The 24024-nt window shown below is 25.7% G+C and overlaps 1 protein-coding gene across 1 annotated transcript in view; it reads right to left on the bottom strand.

The window, feature by feature from the left end:
- The window catches only part of LOC107451201 (ubiquitin carboxyl-terminal hydrolase 24), a 71034-nt gene that overhangs the window by 37678 nt on the left and 9332 nt on the right, over positions 1-24024 (bottom strand). The window contains exons 12-32 of the mRNA XM_087165801.1: positions 23587-23694; positions 23003-23098; positions 21839-21997; positions 21378-21461; positions 20523-20672; positions 20311-20442; positions 19704-19815; positions 18862-18938; positions 18559-18696; positions 16863-16916; positions 15806-15918; positions 14332-14509; positions 13288-13386; positions 13100-13174; positions 11685-11783; positions 9376-9461; positions 7634-7718; positions 6531-6707; positions 6256-6449; positions 4510-4687; positions 3437-3593 (exon numbers count right to left, since the gene is read on the bottom strand). Coding sequence (XP_087021927.1) covers positions 3437-3593; positions 4510-4687; positions 6256-6449; positions 6531-6707; positions 7634-7718; positions 9376-9461; positions 11685-11783; positions 13100-13174; positions 13288-13386; positions 14332-14509; positions 15806-15918; positions 16863-16916; positions 18559-18696; positions 18862-18938; positions 19704-19815; positions 20311-20442; positions 20523-20672; positions 21378-21461; positions 21839-21997; positions 23003-23098; positions 23587-23694 — 2551 coding nt within the window. The remainder of the gene's footprint in view (positions 1-3436; positions 3594-4509; positions 4688-6255; positions 6450-6530; positions 6708-7633; positions 7719-9375; positions 9462-11684; positions 11784-13099; positions 13175-13287; positions 13387-14331; positions 14510-15805; positions 15919-16862; positions 16917-18558; positions 18697-18861; positions 18939-19703; positions 19816-20310; positions 20443-20522; positions 20673-21377; positions 21462-21838; positions 21998-23002; positions 23099-23586; positions 23695-24024) is intronic.

Here is a 24024-nt window from a genome sequence, read left to right on the forward strand (position 1 = left end):
TAAAGTGCTTTTCTTCAAATTTTTTTCACTTTTTTTCTTGTTTTATGTCACATTTTGCTTAAAACTTATAAGAAAAACTTTACGAAGATGACATATGAAGAAGATGTACAAGGAGTTTGATGAAATATAAAATAAAAATAAAAAAAATTTTAAAAAATAAAAAATAAAAAAAAAACATGAAGGCTGATCTATTGTCTGTCAAATTGCAACTCCAAAGTTCACAGTTGAAATTTTATATGTTGATAGGGCCATTTTCTTTCAATAATAAACTGAATGCATTTTTTTTTTAAATTTTAGCTTGTTTAAAAGTTATGATAATAATTATTTATCCATTGCAGTTAAAAGATATAACTCCTGAGGTCTACATTTTATAAGTTAGTGCTTGACTTAATGTCAAAAAAAAGTAACAAATATTTAAATAAAATGAAAAATTAAGAGCATAACAGCAAACTTCTCATTCATTACATCTTATTGTGTCACAAAACTAAGTTTAACCCTTTCTCGAACAGCAAATTTCAATCAGGCAGAATTTTAGTCAGGCAGGACATTAGCAAGTGTTATCTTAGTATATAGAAAGTATATAGCTTAAATAATATATAGCTTAGACATCTATGTTCCTCAAAAAGAAAATATGAATCATAGATTTTCAAAGCATTAACATTAGATTACAACAGTAATAATCCTGTGGTCATTTTCATTGAACCTTAAAAATGAGTCTACTTCAATACTTACTTTGTACATTAACTTTTACAGATTTAAAAAATTTGACAGTAGGGCAAAAATCTATGAAAATTTATTTGATTAATTATAATTTAACTGCATCATGTTGAGCACATTTGAGTTCGGAACATAATAAGCTGAGCAATATTATTAGATTTTACACCATTTAACCATAGAGAAAACTGTGATTTCCTTCAATTACAGAGATGTAATAAATATATTAGTTAATTATAAAACTAAATATTCTTCAGAAAAGTGTGCTATCATAAATAAAATCCACATATACAATAAACAGTAAACTTGTTTCAACACTTTTGCAAAAATCTGTTAAATATAAAACAGTTGAGACAAATAGCTTCATTTTCATGTTATATTTAGACTTAACAAAAAAAAAAAATTCTAAGTTAATCAGAAAGATCCATCTAGTGGAAAGAAATGAGCTGATGAGACTCAATATCAGACCAAAACCTATGACGTCAATTCTCAAAAAGAGTATTAAAAAAAAGAGGCTAATTTTTTCCTTTTTCGGACTGTAGCAGGCAGTAGTTCTGATTAATCTCTGCTGATAATGAGAGAAATTGCTGACCTCCAAGATGTGTCTTGTACTTCAAAAATTTCAAATGTGTTAGCTTTATAGCAGTAGTTTTGGTCTTTAGTTTCAGTTAAACTTCAAATAAATGTTAGTTAAAATCTGGTGTTGTTAATTTCAAAGCTAAACCCTGCTATGTGGTCTAAAATCCTCAACAATGATTCAAGTTAACTACTTTTGAAGCTTTAAAAAAGTTAGAAAAAATCATGCATGATATCAATTTACATATCCACACAATGTACAGTGCGCCAAAAAAAAAGGACCACCCTAAATAACTTCTGTTGTAATGATCAAATCTTCACATTCTAGGACTGAATCTTAATGATAACGGTTCAAGAGGGTGATCTCAAATATAATTAATCAGTGCAGAAGATATTTTAGGTCACAAAATCAGACACAAAAACTTACATTCTCTGCATAAACATAACTTAATCATTAATCAGTGCAGAAGATATTTTAAGTTACGAAATCAGACACAAAAACTTACATTCTCTGCATAAACATAACTTAATCATTAATCAGTGCAGAAGATATTTTAAGTTATGAAATCAGACACAAAAACTTACATTCTCTGCATAAACATAATTTTTTTCAGCGGATTCGGATTTTTACCTCCCAAAATATAGGGGTAGCCGCAATCTGCGAAATATACTCCCCATAGTTTGGTCAGGAGATCAATCAAAAGTTTGGACCCCTTAATATTAATTTCATTTGCTGCATATTTCAATTCTTAATTTTTTTTATTATTGTGAAATAAAATACCAAAAAATAATAAATAATTATTATAATTTATTTTTAGCTTGGACTTATCTTCGGATACAGGAATTTTACATTTGTGTGCAAAAAGTTTTCAATTTGCTTAAAAAGTTCGAAATATATGGAGAAACACACAGAGTAAAATTAACATTAAGGGGCCCAAACTTTGGATCAATCTCTATGACTATGGGGACCATATTTACCAAATTGCAGCTACCCCTTATATTTCGGGGATCAAAAATCTATATCATTCAGAAAAAAAGGTATGATTATTCAAAGAAAGTACGTTTTTATGTCTGATTTCGCAACTTAAAATATCAGCTAGAGTAATTAATTAGCATATTTGAAATCATCCCCTTAAACCAGTGTTTCCCAAACTTTTGGATTTTGTGTACCCTTTCTAAATTTTTCGTAACGCTGTGTACCCCTAATAAAAAAAATGAATGCATTTTTTACTATAAAAAATGCACAAAAGTTAACAATCACAACTGTCTGTTGACACCACGAATTATTAACTGTTAATTCTGCCAAAAATAGCCAATAGAAAATACATAATCGTAAATTTTCATGACTAGTTTAGTTTTTAAATAAATTTTTTTGAAATTTTCATATGTTGCAAGATATTTCGCATAAGAACGCGTACCCCCGCTGAACTGTTCCCGTACCCCTGGGGGTATGCGTACCACACTTTGGGAAACACTGCCTTAAACCATAGATTGAGTCCTATAACGAGAAGATCTGATCATTAAATCAAGTTATTCAGGTTAATCCAGGTTTTTTTTTCTTTGCGCACTATACATTGTATATTAATGAACAAAAGTACAACTAATATGGAGGTCATTTATAGCAACTTTTTTACAGTAAATAACTGTCATATAAAAGCTACATCAAGTAATTTCTAATGGCATATTTAAATTTCTAAATTATTTTTAAAACTTTATGAATCATTTTAATGTTTACTCATGCAATTTGTAAAACTGATATTCACAATATTAGTTTTGAAAGCATTCTGGAGAAACTGTTTCTGATAATAATAAAAGTAAAAATAAGCTTTTAAACAAATCTGTAAAAACACAAATTTTAAAAACTTGTAGAAGTTTTCAGATAGAATACATGTTAATAACTACAGCAAAACTCGAGAATAAATAATGACATTAGCATCTATCTATTTATCAAATGATACTAACTAGCAATATATTTAGCAAATTCACATAAATGAAATGTTATCAAAATCTAAATAAACCTTTGGATTCAAGCCACTTATAATTTACTTTCTTTTGCAAATAAGATCATTCACTTGCTTTTGCAAATAAGAATAATAGATATAATAGAATAAGAATAATAAAAACAAGGATAAAAGTTTTTATATACCAGTACTGCTCTGCCTACTCCTTCTTCCCATGCTAAAATGTGCATTCTCTTTGGAAGGTAATGCACAGTTTACAAGAAGTAAATTACCAGCTGCAGCAGCCCAAGACAAACGAACTAAACTTGACAGTGTAAGCAAAAGATCGTTAGGTTTTATGGTCTAAATGAAAAATATTCAGAGTTACTCATATTGGTAGATTTAAATAATAAATGACACTTTTTTATACATTTTTTATCAAACTAATTGACATATGACACACTAAAAATAAAAAAATTTGAAATTCAAGAAACAAAAATGTCAGCATTATTATTAGCTATGATTCCATATAATATATGGATGGCTTCTTTAGCAGGTAATTAATTAAATATTTGGTTAAATTATATGTATATAGAAGAAGTAAATGGAGAAATAGTACATCAAAATATATTAAAAATTACATTGTTTTGGGGTTTTCTAACTAGGTAAAGAGAAAGAGAAAAAAAAATAAAAGCTGCCATTTTTTTATTGAGCCTGTTCAGAATTGGACGAAAATGTTTCGTAAAATGTGCGAAACTCACTTGCATCAGAGTTGAATAAAATAATATGGTATGGAACTAAATTAGTACTAAGAGAGAATGCGTCAAGACATTTAAAAAGGTGAAAATAGTACATACATTGGAACAGAATAATCAATCATTGTTGAATAAAGAACAAAAACTCTAAAATCACCATCGTTTACCCAAATATTTTCAAAATAAATTTTTTCTACCTTATAGATGAGTGAAATTTTTTTTTAATGTTATTACTTATAAAAAAATAATAGCTATGCATAAATCAGAAATAAAGTGACCAGCAATCTACTAAGCTAATATTTGAGTAATAATTATCTACACGTGTTCTCAATTAAAATTCAGAAAAAAATATTAACCTTTGTAGTTACTGCAAATATTTATTTAGGTTTTTTGAAAAAACATTTCTACAATTGGTGAATAGATAGCAAAAAATAATTTATTCTTGGGGCATAATAAGCCTCATTTTAAAAGAATATAAATTTTGAAATGTGAAATACAGTATATAAAATAAAATTTATTCTCACTTCTATAGCTTTCACACCATTTAGTCTAGTTACTGCACTTGAAAACTCATCAGTTATAGCAGTGCTGGTACAAAATTCAATAATAGATAACTTTCCACCATTTCCACTTAAAATATTTGACAAAGGATGGCCAAACAATGATGTTACTTCTAATCCACTTTCACCACACAAAAGGAATCTAAAAGTGTAATATAAATAGGTTAACACTAATCGAAAAATCAATATAATCAATATTACATCAAAAATTAAGTTTGATAACTTTTAAAGGTAACACAAGAAAAATGTAATAAGAATCAAAATAATTAAATAGCATTTAAAGAAGTACGAAAAGAATGTAGATGGCTTGGCTTCTACCTAATATTTGTGCTATGTTAAAATTAAGAAAAAATGAAAGAAATGAAAGAAACATTTAAGTTTCTCAATCTTCATCCTTCCTCTAACATTTACCTAGGATGAATTCAGTTGCTATGTGCTGATAGATATCCTATAATCTATGAGTTAAAACTGAGAAAAAATTTACAGTGAAATTTATTTTAATATGCTAAAACAATTTTCCAACTTTTTCTACATAACTATATATTTCTTAATGCAAGAAAGCATTCACAATCAATTATGTTAATTTTATTTTTAAAGGCTTTTTAGTCCTACAATAATAATGTTAGTCCATTGTCTAAGCTGATTTCAAGCTCTTAATCATTAAATTTGAACTATTTAGTTTTTTTTTAACTAAACGAGCCTGACATTGATTAACAAAAGTATTTTTCTCTTTTGTATCTTCACTAACTTATATAAACACAAATCAGAAGAAAAAATATTGTTCTCAACTTCCTGAAATAAGAAGTTCTTTTTTCAGGTGATGAAATAATTTGTTAGTTTAAGATTTATTATCAGGGATGAGAGTAGTCAGAAAGTAAAAAAGAGGAAATCCAAGAATGATTTAATTTATTTATTATATCTATATATATCTTGTAAACAAGAGTCGACGAAAATCGATGTTTCATATTAAAATCGCGTGAATAAGAATCGTTACATAGAGTTTTAAAAAAGCGTGTATATAAATCACGATACTGGATTTTCAAATCTCGTATATAAGAAAGTAATGCACAATATTTACGAAAATCTATGTTTGAAATTAAAATCGAGTGAATATGAATCGAGATATTAGCAGATTTTTGACTTGAGATTTCTAAAAGGATTGTTTGTATTGTTGCTTAGCCATAATAAATAAAAATTTACAAGATTTGAATGAGCAAATTAATATTTTCACCGTAAATCCACCACTATTTTTTCATTATTTCGTTTGGTTTCGCACCAGCTAACAGGAAGCAACGACGTCCGAATTACAAAAATACGAGCTATCTGTTGGGAAAATCTAACTTTCTGCGAGTAAAAGTGGAGAAAATAGCTAAAATAAGTGAAAATGGGAAGGGTTAACAGCTACGTAGTTTGCATTTTCTGCTTATCTTTGAAAATCGAAAATAAATATAATTATTTTATTTCAACAACTGAATTTCCACAAAAAGCGGAAAAGCTGAAATTCGAGAGACTATAGCGAAAAAAGCGTATAAATCCCTGTATAAATAAGTGTGTTTGCTTTCATTTTAAGCGGAAAAATAGCAAAATGCATTAAATCATGAAAGTCGATAACAGAGTTTTGTTTAATTGGGATTTCACTGCATGTCAGAACAATTACAATTATCAAAACAGAAACAACACAAATATCAAATTATTTAAACAATGAACTACCTTGCAATAGCCAATGCTGTCAAATAACATCCTTGCCTTATATCATAATCTATATCAGATGATATGCTATCCTTCTGAAGAACATTCAGAACAAGAGATAAACCACCAGCAGATAAAAGATGATTGCTGAACATTTGGGCACTTTGCAGCGTATTAGTATCTTGTACGACAGGCATCAACTTTCCACTAAGAACCTAAAAAATTATAACTCTGTGTTATATCTGAATCCTCAAACAACCAAATGTACATCAATGAATACAAAATACTCTTTGTACCTCAAGGTTGTACAAAAGTTTAAAAGGTGACATCTGATATGAAACATCAAATAAATGTTTCAGAACTTCTTTCGGTGATTCGCATCGCTCTTTAGTGGGAGAGGTAACAGTGAACTTCTTGGGACTGGATTTCGGACTGCTTTTTGGAGTTCCAGGAGATGGAATTTCAGTGATTTTCTAGACAAAATAAAAATGAACTTTTAGCATTATTTTCTTTTTTTTAACTTTTTTTTTACTTTGAACATGAATATGCAATTACTGGAAAAAAATTACAGAATATTCATAATATAAATATCTACAATAAAATTTTTTAGAACATAAGTAACTGAATTCAAAAATATTATTTTTAAAAAAATCACAGAATTTGAAAGTTGGCAATAAAATTAATTAATTAAAGTTCAAAAGACTGCATCAAGAGGGAAATTATGTACCATTTAGGACCAAGAATATTAGAATAATCTAAGAAAAACTAATATAAATAAAGTGCATTTTTAAAAAAAGTGAAAAATTTCAAGATTAATGTTTGATTAGATTTTTGATCATTTTGTGTTGACATCAAAATTTTGCCAACAATGTTCTAATGTTCATTATAAAAAAAGATTTGACTACATTATAAAAAAAGATTTAAAAAGAAAAATTGCCCTAAAAATTTGCTAAAGGTAACATAATTTCAATAATAAATTAATTATATAAAAAACATGGTTGCTAATATTTCAAAATGAAAATTAGAAAAATTTTTACAATAACAAATTGCATAACAATGAAAACAACAAGTATTGAAATTTTTTAAATCAAATAAAGATTTCTTTTAATTGCATGCAGTTAATACTAAAGGTTAACAGTAAATTAAGAATTGAAACATAATATTAAGTAAGTTATTCAGCCTGTTATAAATATGTTCAGCAAAGTTATAAATATGTTACTCAAAATTATTATAGCAAAAGAAAGAAATTTGAAAATAATTCTGAGTGAAAAAAAAATTATAAAATGTTTTTGGGAAGAGAAGAAAAATAGAAGGAACCGAAATTGAATTGAATGACTGAATTGAATTGAATGAGAAGAATATTGAGAAAAAAATTACAAATATGAAATCAAATATTTACTTTAACACTTATTGAATCCAATGCATCCAGTATAGCCGGATCAGTAGGAATAAGATGCAATAAACTTCGAACTTGGGAAGTAATACTGAAATAAAATTCATCCTTACATTAATATTTTATGAAGTATGAATTTGATGCTAAAACACTGAATCAAAGTTTAAATTTAGAATTAAAGAAAAGATATTGTAGATAATTTAACAAAGTTTATTTTTTCTCACAAGACTTGCTTGAGAAATGAACCTACACAATCTTAAAGTAATTCCGCACAGTTAAAAAAAATTATAAATGGAAACTGTTTTTATTCCTCTAAATTTCTAAGGAAATTTTCTCCTTGTATCTTTTTTTTTTTATTTTCTTTTTCCTTAACATGTAGGAACTGATTAGTTACATATGAAAACAGCTAAGTTAAATGGCAAGTAAATTTCAAATTAATACTCAAAGAGTTTAGAGTGTTTGTCTTGTTTTAAGAAGGGTGGACTGCCCTGCCAGCTCTTTGATCCCTATAAATTCTCCCTCTTTGCCCTTTTTTGAAAAATAAGCTGCCATCCAATAAAAACACTGCCTTTTAATTCATATTCCATTTTGAAAAAAATAAATTCACTGTTTAAATAATAATTACACACTGAAAATTATCTGCATTTACAGTTTTTATTCTGATTACAATTACAAATATTTACTTTGTTCAAATTATTCTCAACTGCTTAAATTTTTATAAATATCTCTTTATTTGGGGTGGTTAATAAACTTTTTTTAAATTTTAAATTTAAAAATTATTTTTCAAATAAATACCTTTTTAAAAAAAACCATTCACCTTTAAATGTTAATTTTTTTCATAACTTTCAGTTCAAATTATAGAAAAGAGCTTTCAAGTTGCTTAATTAATCATTTCTTTTGGTTTACACTTTGATATAAAAAATAAAAAAATTTATGCCCAGAGATATGGTCATGTTGTGTCAAAAAGTTTGTATATATCAAAAGTTTAAGTCAAAAAGTTACGTTTGGTAATGTCAAAAAGTTTGGGAACTGAAAATAAAATATATGATACATTACAATGTTGCACTATGGATGTTTCACATTTGACAAAGGTCAAATTAATGTATTTTATGACAGTTAACAAAAGTTATAAAAACGGTTTCTATACTTAACTTCTATTTGTGAAATGTACTTTCTATGTTTATATTGACAAATATTGCACATAAATTGCTTCAGGCTAAATAATTTACTGATCAATAAAAGATCAACACACACATACTTTATGTACTAATTATATCGTATTCAACAGATTGGGGGGGGATTATTGCACATGCTGCTTTATTTGCTTATTGTCCTGTTGATAATTATGTGTTAATTGGAGGATTAAAGAGGTTTAATATGCATTTTTAAATTTTTGTTTATTATTCATTTACTTCAAATACATAAGTGTGTGCTGGCTTTGTACTAAAACATTACAGAAAAACAAACCAAGAAAAAAACAAAACTAATGGGATTAAAACAAACCAAGAAAAAAACAAAACTAATGGGATTAAAATTAAAAAATATAAAAGCAAATTGGAAGTATAAATATTAATGTAAGTAAAAATGTTCCTAGGAAACAGAACGGAACTAAAATAATCTTTTTTTTAAAACTATTTTCGAAAAAGTTATATAAAATAATATAATGATATGGCTATAAAATTCCTAAAAATGTAGTGCTCATGATTAGCATATTCAAAGGCATTTCTTAATCAAATTTTATATTTTACTTTGCATCCTCAAAGGTAGACAACTGGTACAGTTTATCAAATACATGACCTCCAGCTGCCATAACTACACCAGGTAGAACTTTCTCCTAAAAAATATAAAATAATTTAGATCTAAAATTTTGTATAGAGATAATAACAATACTGAAGGTTGTTGAAGAAACTCTATCAGTGAATACAAAAATAAAATCCTATTAAATCTATCATTGGATCAAGAAAATTGTTATCAACAATGATTATATCTTAATAAAATATCCAACAAAACTTCCCAACAAATTAAAAATTTAAAATCTCTTTTTAAAAAAATGCAAAGCAATAACACCTTATATTAGAATACATATCAATAAAAGTAATGGTATTTGTTGAAAAAGACTTGTTAGTAGAAAATATTTTTTATAGCTTCATTTTCAGCTGATCAATGAAAGAGTCATTTCAGTGGATCAATTTGTAACATCCAGGAAAGAATAAGTATAATAAGGGAAGATATTTTAGCATGCTATAATTTTTATTCAATACTAGGGGGCTAAGCTTTTTGCTTGCTGCCGCACACAAAGCTCCCATGATTGATTCGCAATAATGTGCCTTACACATGTGACTTCACTTTCCACTTCATTTCTTTAAATTAAATGCTCATATTTAGTCAAATCTGATTGGTAAATAGTATGAAAGATTATGTATGATTCTACTTCCGTAATGATACTATTAAGATCTATCAGTGAACATAAATAATTTTATAAATAATTATAATTTATTAATAAAAATAATTTTTTTAAATGACATTTAAAATTAAAAGTATATTGTTATAACAAATCTGGTGAGTGTACAGCAGTAATTAAATATTTTAGTTTACCAAACACAGGCTGATAGACTAAAAATAATGTGCATGCATCACATTGTGCATAAAGCTGATCGAATCTATTAATCAATGAATCTCTTCAACTGTAACATTTAATACAAAGTTAAAGTAATTTGCACCAAAAAATAATAATTTTAAAATGGTTAATTAATTTAGACGCAGATTCAAATAAGTTTATCCTAAAATGTAGTGTAATAAGGTAGTATATCAGAATTGCATTATAGTAAACAAAAACATTTAACATCTTCACTGCATTTTTAATAAAAATATTAAGTATAAAATAAAATATTCAGCAAACAAATTTTAATTTTGAAAATATGCTTCCTTTAGAACTCAATTAGTTTAAATTTTTATTCTACTTTTAAATTAATTTTACCGCAATGATTTGGAAGTTGTATAAGTAGGGAAAATGACCATGAATTTAGCATCATAGTAAAATTAAATAATTATTAAATGTTAAATATTATTTATAATAATTACAGGTTTGTTGATAGTCAAATTAGATTCACAAAGCTATGAAATATTTAGGTTTTAAGTGTGATGAAAATTTGATTTAAGTAAATAAATTAGAGAAGTTCAAAGAAATTTTACAATAAGGAAGTACTGCATCAATGAAATGCTGAATCAATAAGAACAAGCTTTCAAGTGTGAAACCTATTTAGCTCATAGCTGTTAAAAGCTAAAATAGAAATAATAAAAAATGGAATTCATTCATTCATTCAAAAAGACCTATAATAATTTAAGTTGTAGACTTTAAATTTGCTGCTTATTTAAATAAAAAAAAATCTTTGATGAATTATGTATATTAAAATTTGAAAATTCTTTCTCCAGGATTTCATTATTCTTTATTATTGTAAGAAAAGCTAGAAAATGAAAAATACAGCATGAATTTAGTTAAATACATTTTGTACAAGTTGAGAAAAAAATCTTAGCAACATACTAATCTTTACCTCATTAATTTATATATTTAATAAGTCATCGACAGTTTTTTTTAATTCAATCTTGGTGCAACAAACAAAACAATGAAACAAACCTAGATTCCTCCCTTTTTTTCACAGCACAGAAGTTTTTTGTTCATAAAACAGTGAAAGACAGAAACAAGAAAATAAATAAGTAAAAAACATAATAAACAAATAAAATTCATGTTTCAGGATTCAAATCAATTGTGTTTAAACCTGCTGTCACGATTATATGTTGGAAATTTGCTTTAAAATTTAATCCTTATCTTATGGAGATATATTTTAACTAAAAATACCTTATTCTGCAATATTTTCCCAATTCATCAGAGAGTAAACAAAATTTTCATTTACAACCTTTTTATGTTTTAAATATAAGAGATAGAAAGAAAGGAAACTAAATAAATTTCAACTGCTGCAACAGTAGTCATAGATATTTAAAGTATAAATAAAGGAACTTCTGAATAAATAAATCTTATGAACAGAAAAAACAAACTGACCTGATCCAAATGTTCTGAAAAAAATGGTGAATGATTTCCAGCAGAAAGAGAGTCAGACATCAGAGTTAATGAACCATAACCAGAGTAATTTCTAGATTCCTAGATAATCGAATTGAACAAATTTTAAAATTTAAAAAAACGCTCAAATAAAACTTCTTTCTTGATTTAATTTTAATTAAAATATTTTTATAGAACTTATATAAAAATAAAAATAATCATAATTTTTACTACTTAACACTTTGTTGACTGGTGTCGAATCGACTCGTAATTGTACTTGTATTATCTATTCTAACTGCGTAAATATACCAATTTTAATGGCATTTCCTTCTGTATAAATAAAATATATTTGCATTTACTTAGAATATTTTACTTTGATTCCATATTTAATTTCAAAATCATAACTGTGACATTACATAGTTTTCGTGTAAAATTGCCGGTCAATAAAGTGTTAATCTATAAATTAATTTTATCCAATTCCTTAAGTCAAAATTTTAATGCAATTATTTCTTTAGATGACAACATGATATATAAAAATATATATTTTATGGCGCAATTTCAAAAACTTATACAATTTATCAGTTTATTGAGTCAAATATTTCATGTAATAACAAATCAAATTTGCAATTTAGTATTAACCTAATACATCACTTAAAAATAAAATACACAACTTAGAATTATAAGAGAATCAAAAGTTATATAGAACATTTCAAAATTAAAATTTGAATACCAATGTCATTTTAATCTATCTCCTTTAACTACAGAATCAAATGAAACAAAGCAAATTTTTCTAGTGGTAAAGAAAGATTAAGACAGAATTCTATGTGAAGGACTCTTACACAAGGTTTTAAAAACTAAGTTTAACATAAAGTTTTATTTCAAAAGAAAAAATATGTATGTGATCTCACAGGAGAAATAAAATTTAGCATTTGAGGAAAAAAATTGCTTTTCTTTTAATTCTCATTCAATATGATATTTTGGAGGTAAAAAAAATGTCACAGAAAGAAATGCACTTATTAACAAATTGATTTATGATCTAACACAAAGATAAATTTCACACAAAAAGGTATAAAAAAAAATAACTTACCATATTTAAATTAAAAAATAAAAGTTATGTAACTACATAAAAACATATATTTCTTTTTGACAGACAAATCACATAACACAACTTTGAGTCTGGAAACTACAAATATTAAACTGAACTGAGTCTCAGATTAAAAACCAAGTGCTCTCTTGGTATTTTTTTTTCCCCATTTTCAGTAAAACAGCACACAGTAAAAAAAAAAATTTACTAATTTGTGTAATAAGTTTGATAGTGAAAGATCTTGGTCTAAATGCAATTTAAAACAAGTTTAAGATATTTAAACTCTCCAATAAAATTTGAATAAAATGTAATATATTTACTGAACTATACTTACACATTTCACTGTCAAAACAATGCCATCCTGAAAACCTAATTGGCTCATCTGTCTCTGCTCCTTATTTCGAGGTATCTGTTAATAATTCACAAGATTCAAATGACTCAATTATAAATATTTTCAATTTATAAATATAATAACATATCATAAAAATTTAACATTTAAAATAAGCTTAAAAAAATACTAACTGAAATATCATCCTGATAGAGATGAACTTGAAGGGGATTGTGGTGCAAGTATTGGGCGATTCTTTGTTTCACAGATCCAAGTGTCTCATTACTGTGAGTCTGTAACAATCACTTACAGATTAGCTTACATTTACAAAAAAAAAAAAAATTTTCAAAGTTGACTTTCTTCAAACTGAAAATAATTGAAATTACTTTTCATTTTTAGTTTTTACAATTACAGATTAAGATTAGTATTTTTTTTAAATTATAAATATTTAGCTATCTTGTATATAATATCTGTTTCTGGTAATTAAAGTTTCTGACTACTTATAATTTATTTATATTTTCCTTTTTTTTGACATTATCTAATGATGATTAAATATCAAATATTTTTTTACTTTATTCTTTTAAAAAGAAATATTTGTTAGTCATAAAAATTTTCTCATTTGATTTGCTTCAAAAACTTCAATGTTATTTTTTAATTACTTTTCTTTGATAGTGCAGTTGATATTCACTATAAATGTTATATTCTATTCAGTTATAAATGATAATGTGATTTGTTATGTTAATGACTTAAGCATTGCTATTAAGAAAGCATAAATTATAACTAATAAGCATCATGAATGGTTTGCATGTCAAAAAATATACTTACAGTATTAGAAAAAAATACCTCAATTTTGAACTTTTGTGGCATTTCGTCAAATTATTTCTGAATCAAATATTAACTGAAGCTTTATTATTCTAATCATAAAAAAAATTACTTTTCATATAACGTATAAGGGTTTCATATTACTTTAAAAAATAAGGATTCATATTATTTCAAATCAGAACTCATTAAATACAAACTCAAAAATTAAAAGTCATGGGTTATAAGATGACTAGTACTACTACTCTCTAGAGGCATTGCTGGGAATACTCATGAATACTATTACATGATCATTATTAAATAGTGATATGGGAATTTTTAATTTCCTTCTGTTTCATCCTTTTACCCTAGGCACATACATATCTAATACTAATTAGCATAAAATAAATGAGACATAAGTAAATTAACTAGAAACTCACAATAACAAGATGTTCTTCTTTTGTTGATTCAATACAAATTTTAAGTAGAAGTGGATGACCAACAAAAGAAGTCCCATGAGATAAAATAGTTCGAGGTGTCGGATGGTTTTCTTCAATCGATGAAATGTATCGTTCAGCTGTTTGCAGTAACCTACAGATGTTTTGAAATCTTTCAGACCTAAAGTAAATAAAATTGATTAGTCTTAATACAACGAAGCTAAATTATCACATAATAATACTGACCATAAAGAGTTCAAATTAGTTCAAATTGGACAATTCCAATTACTATGTAGTAGAGAAAATAAAATTGCTTTTTATCAAATAAATAAGATTAATTTTTAAATAATACAGTACAGAACCCATTATCCGGAAATCAGAAAACCGGAAAACCAAAAAACCGGAACGAAATTCGATAAATTTTCCCGCAACTTTTAAAAAAAAAAATTTTTTTCCTCATAAGACTTTAGGATTTTTCTTTCTTTTTTGAAAAATTTTTACCTTACCATCATTTCAGAAATAATCATTAGTGTATTACCTTATCGTTTTTTCTTATTTTTAAGATTATTTCCAAAAAAATTTTTTTTTAGTTGGGTTTAACACTAAAAAAACGGCTTTTTGTAGTGATTCCGGATAGCGATCAGTTATCCGGAATAGCGATAGTCCCGATCATTCCGGATAATCGGTTCTCTACTGTACTAAGTAACTTCCCACCAACACAATACTTGATGCCTAACTTTATTTTTATTATGAATAATTATAATTATAAAAAATATATATAAATAATTCTTGATCAGACAAAATTTTGGCTGTTATAAGTATTTATTCATACTTAAAAAATTATGTAACAAACTTTCAAATGAATACAAACAAATGCATTAGAAATCAATCATTTCCTTTCTGCAAGTACAAAAAGATGATGAATAAACTAAAAAGGTTAACGAAGCTAACGAAAAATTTAGTAATAAATAATTAATGTAGAATTATTTAACGATATTGAATTCAGTGTTAGGAAAAACAACAATGTGTAATTGCGATGAGGAAAAACCATGGTTAATGAATCTATTAAGATTAGTTGAAATTTACATAATGAGAAGGTAAGTCAGTAAAGTGCAAGGGAGTTTTAAATAAGCAGTAATATTTCAATAATAGCTTTATAATAAAATACCTTTATGATAACTTAAATAATTTTACAAAGAAAATTTTGGTAAAAACTTCACACAGAATAAAAGGTTACATAATAAAATTAGTGATGGAACCAGAACTAAATGAGCAAGTAAACTTCCAATTCACAAAATATTCAAAATTTTTATTTAATTTAATTTTTTTTTTAAATTGTTTACTTAAGACGACTCATTTTACATTTACCATGTAATAGTAGACAGTTCCAAGTCTTCAAAAAAAGAATATAGAGTAAAAAGAGTTAAGAAACAGAAATGTAAAAAGAAAAAGAGTTAGACGAAAAAGAATTTCATACTTTTTGGGAGCAGGAGATGTAGCTGCTTCAAGAACAGAAATAGCTGTGAGTGTCTTTGTTGCGTTAGAAACTGCAGCAATCATAGCATTACCACTTAAAGACATAGAAACACACTAGAAGAAAAAAATTCTTGCAATGAAAAACACTTTATATATATACCAAAATTACAATCATACTCCCATCACCAACATAAAAAATTCCTCTCACTGCAAAATTTCTGAAATTTAACTAAAAAAATAATTATATTAAACCTAGAACTTAACAAGTAAAATCAGTGTGATGCTACAACATAGTGATTTATTGTTTCAATTCTAAAAGATTAATTAGTGTATTAAATTTTATTAGAAATCATGTTTTAGACAAACAATATAATCAGACATTGGCTATATAAAAGAGATCATCTACCATATATTTTAATTAATATATTAACATTAATTATTGTTTCATCATCACAGAAAAACATGTCTAAAAATTTCTATTATCATCCTATTGTTTATAGTCATATATAATTCATATTTTAATAAATTAAATATATTATAATTAAGGTCATATAGCAGAATGCTAAGTTTTAATAAATTTTTCTAAAAAATTTGTTTAGAAAAATTCTACTTTCAGTTCACTACCACAAGTAAACTTTCTAATTTCCCAAATTATAATTGACCTAAAACTACAAGTTGGGGTTTACAATCATATTTAAAGTAATGACAACACAATTATTTCTATACATTAAAAAATATTATTTTGAACATATTTTGTGAAATTCATTAAAATTATTGTTCTTTTTTCCAGTTTGCAACATTTTATTAACAAATACTACTTTTTCTTTAAACGGAACAAAAAAGAGATCATTGAAATCTTCTAATTCATCATCTAAAAAAAATAACTGAATACAATTCGTCTTGTTAAAATTTTACTTAATGATGACATGTCCTTTGATTTTTTTTTATTGGACTTCTTATCTCAACATGGCATTATCAGTGTAACATAAATGTATAGTCACAATAAAACACCAAAAATAAAATAATAAATTTCGTCCAAACAAAAAAAAAATGCTTACTTCAAGTTTTTTGTAGCACTCATTGATAAATCTATTGTGTAAAGACAATACATCCTATAAATAAAAATTTACTTTAATACACTTACACAAAATGCTACATAATTACAAAGGCACTGAAATGTTACAAACCAGTACTGAAACATAGCTAAAAATTTCAAATCAGTCGCTGCCAAATAGACCGCGTAGTAGAATAGAAGAATTTTGACAGATTTTTTATTTATGTTTATTTATTTAATAATTTGACTTTTGGAAATTAAATCAGATGAATGAATGATAATTTCGTTTTTGCTCTTTTTAACAACTGGAAAATATCAGCAAATAGATGGTGATAGGAAAATTGCAAGAAAAATACATTGCCATACTTTACTATATAAATATAATAAAACAAAAAGAGTGAAGCGAAAATACAAATTTTTAATTGGAATATAAAATCAGCTAAAATAAGGCTATTTTTTTTATTCAATATTAAAATAGAAATTTAGTTAAGCTGTATTAAACAGTGATTCAGAAAACCGGGAAATCTAGACATCCAGGATAGTGATGGTCCCAAGCATTCCAAATAATTGATTCTCGACTGTCATAGGATTTTGATTATCTGCAGTAATTACAAATTACAGATAAACTAACTTTGGATAATCCAAAAAGTCGATTTATGAAGGGTAACACCGTTTTTCATTTGATTTTTATTAATTAAGTTTGAAAATCAAGAGTCTTTTAACAATAGTAAGAGCTATATTAATTAAGAGTTAAATTTAATTATATTATGACAATTTAATGAAAGTATTTTTGAAAAATAGGTACAGCATTGTTAAGTAGGTATTTATTTTAAAATCCATTTAGACTATTACCTAGAATACTGATACTCTTAAACTCCTTACAGAAAAAACTATTTAAACAAAAATTGAGTCATTACCTGATTTCACTGGTTTTGAAAATTGATTTGAATTTCTTTTTTTTTTTTTTTTTTTTTTTTTTTTTTTTTTTTTTTTTTTTGTAGGCTTTGCAATGTTTTTTCTAGATTTCATTTGCACTACAAATTATATTTTCCATGAACAAATAAATGTGGAGGTCAGCTGCAATTTGGAAAATATAGTCCCAATAGTTAGATCAGTATAGTCATTGAGATTTTGGACTTTTTGTAGTTAATTTCACTTTTAACTATTTCTCCATGCCTCTAGAATTAACAAAGCGAATTTAAATATTTTTGCACACAATTATAAAACATGCTTTTGGTGAAATAGGCAAGATTGTGAAACAGGCTAGTAGGTAACAACAGGTAAAAGGTAAATAAAAATGTAATAGGTAAAAAAAAAATGCAATAAACATTAAGGGACTCAAACTTTCAATTGCTGTCTTGAACCATACGGTACAAGACTTTTGTACCATATTTTCCAGATTGGGATTACTACTCAAAGTTCAAGATAAAGAATCAGTTAAACTAAAAATATGTAAAGTAAGAGAATCATAATTTTAAATTTGAGTTTGTAACTAAAAACGTTCTCTGTGCAAATTAATTACATATTCAAGGTTAGTCCCTTGAATCATCAAGATCCCATTTTAATGCTTGAAAATAAGTTCATTTAATCAAAAATTATTCCAATATTTTGCCTTTTTTTATTTCAATGATTCGGACAAAAACGTGTTATTTAATCATTAAATATAAAAATATATAAAGAATTTCTAAAAAATCTCTTACTTTTTTTAGTCTTGGAACTAGGGCATGATAAGATATTTCCAACAAATAATCGATAGCGACATTTGCAATAACCTCATCAGAAGATAAAGCAACTTGCCATAAAAAATCTATTCCATTTAACTCCAACTTTTCTACATTCTAAAAAAATAGCATTTAATTAGATTTTGTGGCCAAATAAATATGTTTATTCATTTAATATACATATATATAAAAATTTGAATTTGACATCAACATAAAAAATTTTAAAAAATGGAATATTAAATAATAATCAACCAATAATGAATCAAAATTTTGATGACTTACTAATGATGATGGTGTTCGCTTTAATCTATGTTCAGAAGCATTGACACTCTCAAAGTAAGTTTTGAAACAATTAAAACCTTTAAAATAAAATGAGCATATATTAATTTAAAATAAGAAAGAATAAAAGTTTAAAAAAAACTTTAAGAAAGAGTAAGATATAACATATAAATAACCTTCTGTACTTCGAGTACTTTTTGCTTTTGCTGTTTAAACTGATGTAAACTAAATCATTTAAACGACATAGTACAACATTTTTATACAATTTCTAAAATTCATTAAATAATGTGATTCCTAATTATTAAGATATAAAAACTTCAAGTTTGAGAGTGGTAACTTTAGTAATCACTGCATGCAGAGTGCAAAAAGTAAATAAATAATTTTAGTAAATTCGATTATAAAAATAAATCCTGTTCATTTTGTGAATAATCACTATCATCTGTACTTTAAAATGGAACAATAATTGCAATGAATCTTCAAACTGGAAAAAAAATTACCTGTAATGGTTTCATTGTGGAAAAATATCACATTTTGTAGTTTGTAATTAACATTTTTCAATTTTTAGTCTGTAATTAACATTTTTCATCTAACAATATTTTACCCATGTAAAAAAGAAAACAGCATAGCCAAAAATAAAAAAGATTCATAAGAAAAAGATTCATAGAAAATCACTGTATATATAGCTAAACTAATGTGGAGCAGATTTTCATGCAAAAAGAAGGTAGGGGAATGATAACATTGAATCTCTAATGGGCTAAATATTATAAGTAGGCTTCCATTTCGTTAAAATTAACATTTGCATAAATTTTGAGCACATCTAATTTTATACTAATTTATGCACTAACCTGTATATGTCAGCTGAGCTGGTTCTAACTTTAATAACTTGTTTTGAAATAATGAAGTTTGAGTTTCTGATTCAAGATCTTGAAGACATTTAGTAAACCATTCCAAACATATCTAAAATTAAAGCATATATATATTTAAAAAAAGTTATTAAAATAGCAAAAAATACAATCTTCTAAACAAAAACAATCAATATCTGTAAAACAATTTCTTGTAACCTACATTTTGTATTAACATTAAAATAATTTTCCCAAAAAATGGGATGATTCTCCTTAAAAATAAATTCATTTTTGTGTAATAACTTTTAACTAATAAAAATATTTATTACCTTTAATTAAAATTCTCAAAAATATGAAATTTTTGCTAATAAAAAACTCATATCTCAAAAATATCATTTACTTTTTAAAAACTCTTAATTGTAAATTATTTCAATGACTTTGTCTTCATTTTATTACTTTATTGCTTGTGGTTTTGAACTGCGAAATGCTACCAATAGATTGGTTAGTTGAGGGTCGAGTTCAGTGACAGAAGAGCCAAAAGCGACCACATTGTCCTAACAACAATTATGTAAGATTCCAAGTTATAGCAAATCAATTGTGAAAAACTTACCTCCCTATCTCTGTCACATGCATCAGGATCAGATATCAAAGCCTCCCAAATATCTTTAGCTCTAATCCATGGTAAATACTGAGCACCATCTTGTAAAATGAATTGCATGAAACTTAAATGTTCAATCAGATACTAAAAATAAAAGTAATAAAATATTATAACTGTGATCACACTAATTCCAGTTAAGAAAGTTTTTACAAAACATAACTTACGTCTTCATGAGAGTATCTACCATCAACAATAGTTGAAGGCTTCAGATCTCCATTAGCGGCAGCTAAAGCTGCTTGTTTGTGACACTTAGCTAAACTAGTGGTTACTAATTTTAACATGTCATGATTTTTGTTCAGTTCATGCAAACTAGCCTAAAAGAAGTTATAACAAAATTAAAAGCCTTAATAATAAATAAACTAAATTACTTTTTAATGAAATATACACCATAAAATATAAACTTTAAAGACAGCGATAGTAAGAAATAAATTTTAGAAAACGTTTTTTGTACACAGAAGCAAGAAATTTGGTAAGATAATTATTGTAGTGCATATAATATTTGCAAAGGCATCTATGTGAACAACTGCAATATCATATTTTATTAAATATATATTAAAAATATACTTGTTTAATCATTTTAAGTCATGACTAAATGTAGCAGAAAACTAATAAGAAAAAAAGTGTCAGTCTTTTAGCTATTAAGAACTACAAATGGACATGTACTTGAAATTTTCAAAACAAAATTGTAGATTTACCTAACAAGTTTATATTTTATAAAAAAAAGTTAAACATATTTATAAATTAAAAAATTAAATTTGTAATTGCTCTTACAAAAAAACAATCTAAGCTAACATTAACAATTAAGTTACAAATAACAGATTAATAAACTATACATTCAAACAATTTTATTTAAAGTATCAAATAGTTCATTTATATTTTAATTAATGCATGCCCAACATTTTCAATTGAACCATTTAATCTTTAAAAACAAATATTGCAAGTTAAAATTCTATAACACATTCATGAAATATCCTTAATTAAAAATTCTTATAAAACAATACAATAATGGCTCTACTTACTCGGTCTTGCTTATATACCCCAGATTTTAAAATGCTTTTACAAATGTTGTGTAATAAACGAAGTGCGGGAAGGACATTAACTCCCTGCAAATAAAAAAAAACTAATTTATGACTGAAAAACAATTGCAGTGTTAAATTATAAAACACAATCTCCTAAAAGTAAGAAAATTTAACCTCCGAAATGTATAAATTTTCATAAATTTGCTTTTAACAACTTAAAACTTTTTAAATCAATTATTACATAAAAAATATCATGATCAAAATTTTTATTGCAAAGTTCTCAAATATTTTAATTTTTTTTCTTCAGTATCTCTAAAAAAAGCTATTTATGATGTAATTAATTGATAATTAAAGTTATTACATTTTTAAAAGCTTATTGAAACTTAAACATAATAAAGGGTTTTATACATTGCATGATTAAATACATTTTAATATAATATTTTTTTTAAAAATTGACTCACTTTTTTTATATCTTCAATACATTTAACACAATACTGTTTTTTTATGCAATCTTTATGAGAAACATCTCTCAGTATTGAAAATTGTTCTTCTAAAGCAAGTTCAATCAAACTCATAGAGAGATTTAATGAATGTGCCAATTCCCATAGTAAGTCAACAATCTGCAAAAGAAACTATTTATTAAGTTTTTTGGAAGAAAAAAAATACTTTAATACTATTAAAAGAAACATCATAACTAAATTAAGAAAGCAGAGCCAAATTCACATAGTTAACTGAAGCCATTTTTGTTACATAGACTTCCAATTTAAAAAAGTGAGGGGCATTAAAATAGAAGTCATTGAGCCAATCTATAAAGTTAAGAAATAGTACAGCGGTATAAAAAAAAATGATGCTTGTAACTTTAATAGTTCTCTTATCACAAATCGAGGATTGACAAATTAATCATGCAATTGTTTTAAAATAAATGTGTTTTCTTGGTTATTTATTGCAGTAAAAATTATTAAATTTCTTATAAAAATGATTTTTTTAAATATCTTAATATAATTAGAGGTTTCAAAAATGTTCCTAACTTGCAGAACACCTTTCAATTTTCCATAGAACCCAAGGGTTCCATGGAACACATTTTGGGAACTGCTGCCTTAAAAATATCAATAAAGAAATAAAAGTTTAAAAACTTTTTGTTGGCGTTTAAATACATGATCATGGCATATTTTTAAAAAAGAATTTCAGAATTATTAATGCCATTTTAAATACACTTTAATTTATTGGAGATGAATCCCGCAATGTAACAAAAAAAATTCACATTCACCTCACTTATTTGAATAAAGTAAGAATAATTTCTAGACTGATTCTGGATCAAATTAAGGAGTATAAATAATTTTCTCATTAAAATGTGTTAACAAGGAAGGTTGCGATACTTGCACAATATGATTAAAGGAGAGTCAGAAAACATAAAGCTTATTTTTTAATACTTATGAGGAATTTTAGGTAAAAAAAAAGGCTGTAGGGTAAATAAGAAAAACTAATACAGAAACCAATATTTAATATTAGCATACTTTTTTCTTATTGGAGATAATACATGATTTATGCAACATATTTTCAGATAAAAAATAATAACTACAGTTAATGACTCTTATAATAATAACAAATATTTAAAAAGTTCATACTTTGGTTGATGACTTTCCTTGATTTGTCTCTTTTCCTACTCGACCAATGAAAATTATTAATCGCTTTCTAATTTGATCAGTAGTATTTTGCCAACTCTGAAAAAAGATACATGCACATAGCAATATAAAATCAGCAAAAAAAAGAAAAGTTAAAGCTCCAAAAAACAAGAATATAAGGAGTAATACTACAAATTATGTAATGCTACAGATAAAAAATTTTAAAGTTGGTTTAATTACTAACATAGATTATTTTACTGGTTAGTTTCTCATTAGAAAGTCCATATAGATATTTAGAAAAAAATATCATTGAAGTAATGTAGACATGCCTCTTGAAAAATTCAGTTAAATAATTATAAAATAAAAAATTTGAATAAAAGGTTAATATCTATATAATTTAACAAAATGCCTTAAAAGATAGCTCTCTTGATACTTTTATTAATTTTCAAAACTAATAGATTACACAAAAAAGTTAATCTAAAACATGTTTCCAACCTGACAGTGAAATTTTAACAAAAATATCTTTCAATTTAACTACAAGCTGAAAGCCCTTCTTCATAGACATAATTCATAAAAATAGCCCTTACTTCTTGCACTAATTGCAGCATATGTTCAAACTGTTCTGAATTAAATTTTGATGAAGCAGCTAACATTATAGAGTGGATGTTATCAACAATCTGTGCATTTTGCCCATCCTGAAAAAAAAAACAAATAACTGATAACAAATTTATCAATGTTAGACAAGTTAACAAATGTAATAAATAGTTTTCAAATTTTATTCCTCTTTGGTTTTATACTTTCATCAAATTCATAAATTTTATTTTTCTCATTTTAAGTTGTGGGGGTGGAGTTATCGACCATGCCAACCTTCATCTATCAAAAGGTACCTCGTGATTGAATCAAGTTAGCATGTCTTATATACCAGTGAATTGATGTTTAATTTTCGTAGTGGTAGTTACGCCACAAAGTCTTCAAAATATTTAATATTGCTTATTATGCAATGAGCATTCATGTATATTACATAA

This window comes from Parasteatoda tepidariorum, chromosome 6 (assembly GCF_982258835.1).
Source record: "Parasteatoda tepidariorum strain Cologne lab strain chromosome 6, Ptep-v5.0, whole genome shotgun sequence".
In the NCBI taxonomy this organism is placed as follows: domain Eukaryota; kingdom Metazoa; phylum Arthropoda; class Arachnida; order Araneae; family Theridiidae; genus Parasteatoda; species Parasteatoda tepidariorum.